Raw genomic sequence first — 7,961 nt, forward strand, 5'->3', positions numbered from 1 at the left:
CAGGCGCGCGAGGAGAAGCTGGCCAAGCAGGCGCAGAGGTGAGCACCGACAGACGCACAGACACACAACCGCGAGCTGTACATGCGCAGGCGCAAGCCGGACACCGTCGACGTGCAGCAGATATATTCAAATTAATTAAATTTATTCTAATAATTCATTTGTACTTCAATCTGTGTGTTTCGTAAAACATAACAAAGTTTTCCAAGAACATATTTAACTTCGTTGTCACTTTGTTGTATGTTAAGTTAGGAATATGAAAGTAAATGCCACCAGAAATAAGAACGTAATTTATTCATATAACATTGAATAAAACATTTTCGAAATGAGCGCCAAATAGTTTATTCAAATGCCTAATAAACACTTTAAATTAAAAAACAAGAACTAAAACACCCACTCGCAATTCCAGAGAGAAGTTACAACTGGAGATCGCAGCTCGTGAAAGAGCCGAGAAGAAACAGCAGGAGTATGAAGACCGCTTGCGGCAGATGCAGGAGGAGATGGAGCGCTCACAGGTAAATAGCTTCTATATGTCTTTATTTATATGAAAAGATAACATTTCTAAGCCTATAATCTCTGGATGAAGTGAACTGATTTTGATATCAATTTAACCAATATACAGCCATAGATATATAGCCAAGCATTCTTTGAGTTTCATAGATTATATTTTTTTTATCTTGAGTCTACTTGAGCGAAACCGGGATAAGAGGCTAGTTTGTATCTGTACTGGTTAAAAAATTCTGCAGTTTATAGAATTACTAAAAATATTTGTTTCTCTTATTTGGCTTTTATTTGATCTAGAATCACGTTTAGGTATTATTTATTACATACAACAGCTGATACACATTTAATGAGAAACGAGTTGAACAACGGTAATTAACACTTTAACAACATACCTATTCTATTCTATTTATTTTCATCTAAGGGTGGAATAGTATAGAAAATATTTAACACGTATACACGTGTGTTTATATACTTATCAAATGTGACAATTCGTTTAAAGGTTACGTTTAATGTGCTATGTATTATTAATTGATAAATATGATTATATCAGATAACTGGCTTGCGTAAAATTCCGATTATGAACACAAAATTTGTGACGATAAATGTAATATGTTAAATCATCATGATTTCTGGAAAGGTTTTTTTTCCTTTAATTAATTCATTTTTCGTAAAGATAAATCGGTTTTTATCATATTAAAATTCACAATTAGTCATATTTTTTTATATGATAATAAAAATCGTTTCCTAATAAGTTTAGGAAATACGATTTGGTATGATATTAGAAATATAAATAAACAATAAATAATTTTAACAAAAACTGTAATCTTGATATGTTAGAATTATAATTTTTAATTTAAAGTTTTATAGCATTGAAATGCTTTATAAATTAGAAATTTTGAAAGAATAAAAAAAAATTTGATCACGAGGCAGGATTCGAACCTGCGTTTCTTGCCTAACCGTAGCAACGCCTAGCCTCTCGGGTGGCCGAATCCTGCCTCGTGATCAAATTTTTTCTATTCTTTCAAAATTTCTAATGTTAGAATTACACCAAATTGCGTTTCAATTTGGTGTCGTCCATACAGGAGACACCAGCTTTCAAATTAAAAAGAAATTTCAAAATCCAACTCAATAGTTCCGAGGTAGCACAGCAAAGAAATGCAGTTGTGTTGATTGATGCTCTTCCTTTTTTTGAAATCGATTGATGAAATATTCTGAATAAATCTGTTAATTTTCACTATGCTTTTATACCAAAGATCCAACAGTTACCATGATAGAATATCATTAAACCATTATGTAACTCGCAGGCGAACCTGATCGAGGCGCAAGAGATGATCCGGCGGCTGGAGGAGCAGCTGAAGCAGCTGCAGGCCGCCAAGGATGAGCTGGAGCAGCGCCAGAACGAGCTGCACAGCATGATGCAGCGCCTCGAGGAAACCAAGGTATGGCGCGTTGAACGACGGCGTACAGAGGTTTCTAGACATAATATGTGGTTTCTAGTCGATATTATCGACAGAAGATTTTTGTTGGTATATTAGATGTTTTGACTGTTTGTATAGTTGGACACTTCAGTTTTTTTACCTTGTACGCCACATTTAATTCGTTATAAATATATATAGTGAAGTATAAAAATTCAGTTTTTTCTGTATATTGATTGTTTGTACATTACAATTAATTTTAAAAAATTACTTTTAGTTATTTCTTTAATGTAAAATGTAAAGTAATGTATATGTTATAACTTTTAAATGATGATATAATTGCTCATAAGCATATAGAATACGTCGACAGAATATATACTTATTTATAAAAGCTATTTAGTTCATTATATGATTTAGGTTTTATTTGCCTCTCAAAGAAAAAAAAAAAAATTTACTTATGATGTGTTACATAATCGAATGCTATCCCCAGAACATGGAAGCGGCCGAGCGGCAGAAGCTGGAGGACGAGATCCGCGCGAAGCAGGAGGAGGTGTCGCGCATCCAGCAGGAGGTCGAGCTGAAGGACTCCGAGACGCGCCGCCTGCAGGAGGAGGTGGAGGAGGCGCGCCGCAAGCAGGTACGCGCTGCCCCGCATGCTGACCACCACCGTAGTGTCAGATGCCATCGGGGAGATTGGGTTCACGCAATAGCCTAAGTGTAGCGTTACTGCTCTTGCGTATTAATTGAAGTGATAACTTTAAGAAGTTGGGGGGGGGTTGGCCGGTTCGTTACGTAACGCGTAACGGCGCCAGTGTCTGTATTAGAGTAATACAAGTTGTCACTTCTCGTGTTGTCCAGGATGTACGCGTCTTAGTTATATATTGTGATGACGCAACTGCTGCACGATACGTAGCTGTTGCTCAGGCTCAGCTACCTATACACCTATATAACTTTATGCTATCGCTCAGGACGAGGCGGCGGCGCTGCTGCTGGCGGCCACGACGCCGCAGCACCACCACGTGTCGGAGGCGGGCGCGGGCGCCGGCGCGGGGGCGGGCGCGGGGGAGGAGGGCGAGGCGGGCGAGGGCGGCTCGGGCGACGGCTCCGACGGCGGCTCCGAGTCGGGCGGCGGCGAGCTCACGCGCGCGCCCGACGACCTGGTCGACCCGCTCGCCGACCGCCGCACGCTCGCCGAGCGCTCCGAGCGCCTGCACAACCAGCTCAAGGTGCCGCACACACCACGCGCACCACACCACACCACGCGCACCACGCGCACCACACCACGCGCACCGCACCACACCACGCGCACCACAGCACACCACACCGCACGCTGCGGGGGGCAGAAATACGCCTCGAGCGCTTTTAATCTCAAATCTAAACACACCACTCCAACATTGCCAAACATAATCCACACACATGTCAACATACCCTTCGAATATCTTATTATTATTACCTTCCAAACATGTCTAAATGCTTTGTCATATAATTTATTTATTCAAGCGACCAGTCATATCATTTTGTTAGTAAAACAAATTCTTAAAAATAATATTTACTTGCCTCGAATTACTAATACAATTATTGTATCTTCTAAGGAATATAAATATGCACTCATTCAGAGCACAAATGCCCTATCCACAAAAGAACCTAACTTAAATCACAATTCGCCACCCCGTACCATGCGTATCGAGAGAGAAACGCTCAATTAACACACGGTGCGATACATTGCGCAGGCGCTGAAGCAGGACCTGGCGCAGTCGCGCGACGAGACCAAGGAGACGGCGATGGACAAGATCCACCGCGAGAACGTGCGCCAGGGCCGCGACAAGTACAAGACGCTGCGCGAGATCCGCAAGGGCAACACCAAGCGCCGCGTCGACCAGTTCGAGAACATGTAACCGCCACGGTGAGTCGCACTCGCACTCAACCTCCAACTCAAACTCAAAAATTTTGTAATTCAACTAGCTGTGCCCCGCGGTTTTACCCTATGTGGGTAAGACGTGGTACGCGATGTTATATGTTAATGCAAATAGACATAAAAAATATGGACCGATTTGCATTTGCTGTGTAAATTCTTTAATTAAGTTGTCGTTCATCATTCATCAATCAATATGAATGTTTGGTTTTTTATCATAATTCCCAATGGAGCTGGTGGGTCGCCCCATGGTTAGCACTACTACCGCCCATGATCCACTAATACTACCTCATATCAAATATTTGAAGGCCTTACTCTACAAATAAATTGATATTAGTTCAGGACATATCACAAACTTTAAGTTTTTGAAGTGGACTAGCGATCTTTTCTTTTAAAAAATATTTTTTTTATCAATTAATTAATACGATTTTCTTTATGATTATAATAATATTATTTTGTGTTCCAGCAGCGCGACCGGCCCAACAAGTCACCGACGGCGTTCGTCAATTATAGTCTTTGGCTAAGAGTATAGTTGTCCACTTGTAGTGCCAAACCGATCCGAACCACGAACACACAGATACACAGAATACATCGCTTCATATACACATAACATGGATTACGATGGCTTTCAAAGATATCCATAAAAAAACTCTCACTGGCCTCCTGGTATTTCGAATGTTTGCGAATAGTTCGAACAGTACGGCGCACACGCGGCGGCAGCAGTGTGTAAGCAGTACTGCGATGGAACGTTTGCGAAAGCGCACAGAGCACGAGGCGTGCGCCAGTGAGGGTCGCCGTCCACGCTGGTGCTCCCTGAGCCGTCGCCTTAGGGCTTGTAAATATTGATTATTACTTAATAGTAATTTTATTTTAGACTATAATGTGCTATAATAACCGAATATCTACCGACGACTATATCGTTATGAAATGTGAAAATCGAGGCACACAGTTTTTGTTTTTATTTTATTGATTAATTGTTAAGCGATCAGATTTGATCGGTTATCGGGCGGCGTGCGCCCGCGCCGTCGGTCAGGTGTCACTTGTACGTGTGAATATGGGACCTCACGAGCTAGCTGCGGTAGCACTTGGCACTTTCATATCTAACTTATACCTGCTGTGTTTATATTAAAGTTTGTAACGTGTCAGACACCGTTATTTTTGTGGATATATAAAATTTGTACGTTAGTATTGCTCAAAAGTGTTACGAGTGCCCGGAGAGGGGGGGGAGGCGATGTCCCTTATTTATTTTTATAATCATTTATATTTTAGATATAGGAGTTTAGCTTCAAGTGTAATTATCGTTCCGAGTTTCTGATATTATATACAATAGTATGTGTTGTATATTCGTTCATTTTATTGTTGGTATGAAATCGGCCCGTTTCCTTTATTTCTTGAACAAAATTGAAGATAGCGAAACTATATTTAATTGTATGCTTATATGATGTGTATAATGTTTTAATTTAAGTGAGTAAAAGGCATTCCAATAAGAAACTATGCGGTGGCGTTTTATTGTGAAAATAGTTGCAATATTTTGTTTGTTTATAAGTGCCATCCGGTGATGTCAGTTCTCTGGAGGCAAAGTACGAATTTTAATATTTTGATTTAAATTAACAATATACTTAAATTTTAGATATACATTGACCATTCTATATTTATAATTATATACACGTTTGTAATACTTTATCTACTTACCATTTGGAACATTATATTAAAGAAAATTATTAACCGATTCGTACTTTGCCCTCGTCTATGTGAGTTAAAGAACTAATCTTCATACTAAATTATACAAAACCACGTTGCCTTTCAGTCTAGGACGAAATTTTTTCCAATAAAATGTTTAAGTATAACAAATTGTGTTTTATTTCAATACTATTAAAGTGCCTCTTATCCTGAATAAATACGAAAATGATAATTGTTTGCGTTTAAATATTCCTCTGGTAATTTTAGGTGTAGTCGAGGTACCGCGCATTTTCACCCGCGGACAAACTTGCGGCGATAGCATACAATAAAATACCGTTAACTTTACTCAATCTAATGGTTGATATTCACATTAGTAGGGGAGCCCAAGATGCTAAATGTGTATTTACTCGAGCGTTTCAGAAATCTATTGGAATTCGCAGATTATGCGATAGCAAGAAAAAAAGTCCTATAGTGTTTTCAATTTTAGCGATGGGAAAAGGTTTTTGATTTTTTTTTTTTATTATAAAAGAAAAACGGGGCTGTGGAAATACTCAAGCACGTTAGATTTTGATATTTTGAATGCCCTGGCATATCACTGAAATAAAATATAACTTATTCTTACGATTTATGTGGTAATTTCGTGGCTACGAATAAAAGGTAAAATATAAAAAAAATATGACTCGAGCGCGTCAGATAAAGATATTACGGGTTATTTACAACATAAAAAATCCAAATTTCGCTAATCTGACAATTTGAGCGTAACCTTAGAGAATTATCGATATTTTTTAATTTCCTGCGGCTACTGTGAGCGCACCCACCAATATCAACTGCTCATACTTTCTGGAGGTACTTAGTAATAGGTAAGGTATCTTCCCTTATAATAATCTGACGCGCTCGAGTACATCCCAAAATCCCCTCTTGGGCTCCCCTACTACATATTCTTCTATAAAATAACAGGAAACCCTGTCAAACTTTCCGCAGAACGTAACGTTCGCTTTAATCTCTCCGAACAAATGGGTCCCTTCCTACTTGAAACTAGCAATATTAGTTCATAAATCACTGCTATAAGTGATTCTATTGATTATTAGCCAACCTTGATTTAATAATTAAAAAGTTTTTGATAAATCAAATTGTATAAAATCGGGTTCAGAATAGTGGCCATGGTCCACAATATGTCAAAATAAATAACCAAAAAACAGTTTCATAATTTATTCAATACTGAAATCATATCGACAAAAGTGGAACATATTTTGGCAAATTACAAGTAACTATCTACTTAATAGCCTACTTGGCATTCACTGAACATTTATCACGAAATGGCTACATCTGCATAAACACGTACGAAAAATATACATACTTGAATATAAAACATTGACTACAATGAAATTCCTTCATCATCTTTATACAATTCACATTTATAATTATTCTAATTGCACAACATCGAGATTATTCTATTTCTTAAAATGTTTTGATAAAAAATAAATTTAATATCATTACCACAATATATTATTAACCTATTGTTAGCGTCTTCAATTTCGTATATTATTAATTCCATCTTTACCAGTTAAGAGCTGTCATTTTTACCGCCAAAAACTTTGGAATGACTCGTAAGTCACGAACGTTCAAATCCAGCACCAATCAATGCATGACAATACAATTTCGTCTCTATTAGTCTATTATTATCTAGAACGTTCTATAATCCCTTTGTGTGTATACAGCAGAGAGCTGTGGAGTGGAGGCTAGGTGGTCGCTTTGTGTTTTAATGTCTTCAGGTGCCTTAAGAGAGAACTCTTGTCTTTAAAGGCGCGTTCACACGTGCTGCACGCGTAGTACCGATCCGTATGAGCTACCATGTGTCGGCTTAAACCTAAAAAACAATAAATTTACATAGGTATTATTTTCTCAGTTTCTTGGTAATTAAGAAACAAAAATACAAAAAAAAATGCACACGTATCTTTGATATGTCACAGATATGTAGATAACAGAGTCGTAATTGGTTTTATTACAAAACAAAACATTTTCCTTTGAATATGCCTCTTAAAGCTCAACAATGATACATATGATAAGATTTGATGTTAACGATTAGCGACTTATTTTAAATTTTTGTAACTTGAAATTTTTTTAAATTGGGAGAATTAGCACTCGTGTTAGTTATGTGTGGTGGTTGGCACATGTCCATACCGGAGGGGTGCAGGAACACCTTGGGGCACAGCTTGCAGCGGTGCAGCGCGAGCGGGCGCAGGTGCGGCGTGTGCTGCGTCAGCTCGTGCGAGCGGAGCGCCGCGCGCTGCGTGAACCCCTTCGGGCACCGCTCGCACTTGAACGGCCGCTCCGCTGTACACATACATACACATTGTTATCGCATTTATGTGATATAGTGTGTGCGTGTGTGTGTGTGTGAGTGTGAGCGTTAGTGTGAGCGTTAGTGTGTGCGTGTGTGTGTGTGTGTGTGT

The 7,961-nt window shown here is 38.9% G+C and overlaps 2 protein-coding genes across 2 annotated transcripts in view; one reads left to right on the top strand and one right to left on the bottom strand.

Annotated features, from left to right (window-relative positions):
- The window catches only part of LOC119840565, an 8,765-nt gene extending 3,086 nt beyond the window's left edge, over window positions 1–5,679 (top strand). Inside the window, exons 6-12 of the mRNA XM_038367253.1 lie at window positions 4–38; window positions 407–512; window positions 1,806–1,940; window positions 2,407–2,553; window positions 2,885–3,142; window positions 3,647–3,819; window positions 4,295–5,679. Coding sequence (XP_038223181.1) covers window positions 4–38; window positions 407–512; window positions 1,806–1,940; window positions 2,407–2,553; window positions 2,885–3,142; window positions 3,647–3,811 — 846 coding nt within the window. The 3' untranslated portion in view covers window positions 3,812–3,819; window positions 4,295–5,679. The remainder of the gene's footprint in view (window positions 1–3; window positions 39–406; window positions 513–1,805; window positions 1,941–2,406; window positions 2,554–2,884; window positions 3,143–3,646; window positions 3,820–4,294) is intronic.
- A 1,023-nt stretch (window positions 5,680–6,702) lies between these two features.
- Window positions 6,703–7,890, bottom strand: LOC119840425 (zinc finger protein 69 homolog B-like). The gene is made up of 2 exons (XM_038367036.1): window positions 7,690–7,890; window positions 6,703–7,375 (listed from the first exon to the last, which is right to left on the bottom strand). The coding sequence occupies exons 1-2, from the start codon at window positions 7,850–7,852 to the stop codon at window positions 7,248–7,250; spliced, it is 291 nt and encodes a 96-aa protein (XP_038222964.1). The 5' UTR covers window positions 7,853–7,890; the 3' UTR covers window positions 6,703–7,247.
- Between the last annotated feature and the right edge of the window lie 71 nt (window positions 7,891–7,961).

Source organism: Zerene cesonia, chromosome 6, assembly GCF_012273895.1.
Source record: "Zerene cesonia ecotype Mississippi chromosome 6, Zerene_cesonia_1.1, whole genome shotgun sequence".
Taxonomy (NCBI): Eukaryota; Metazoa; Arthropoda; class Insecta; order Lepidoptera; family Pieridae; genus Zerene; species Zerene cesonia.

What these genes read in the sequence shown, in the direction of transcription:
- LOC119840425 (XM_038367036.1), bottom strand. Translation starts at nt 7,852, where the DNA reads ATGTGTACAGCGGAGCGGCCGTTCAAGTGCGAGCGGTGCCCGAAGGGG. An exon ending in GGTGTTCCTGCACCCCTCCG is followed by an intron (nt 7,376 to 7,689) that starts GTATGGACATGT and finishes ATTGTTTTTTAG; the next exon opens with GTTTAAGCCGACACATGGTA.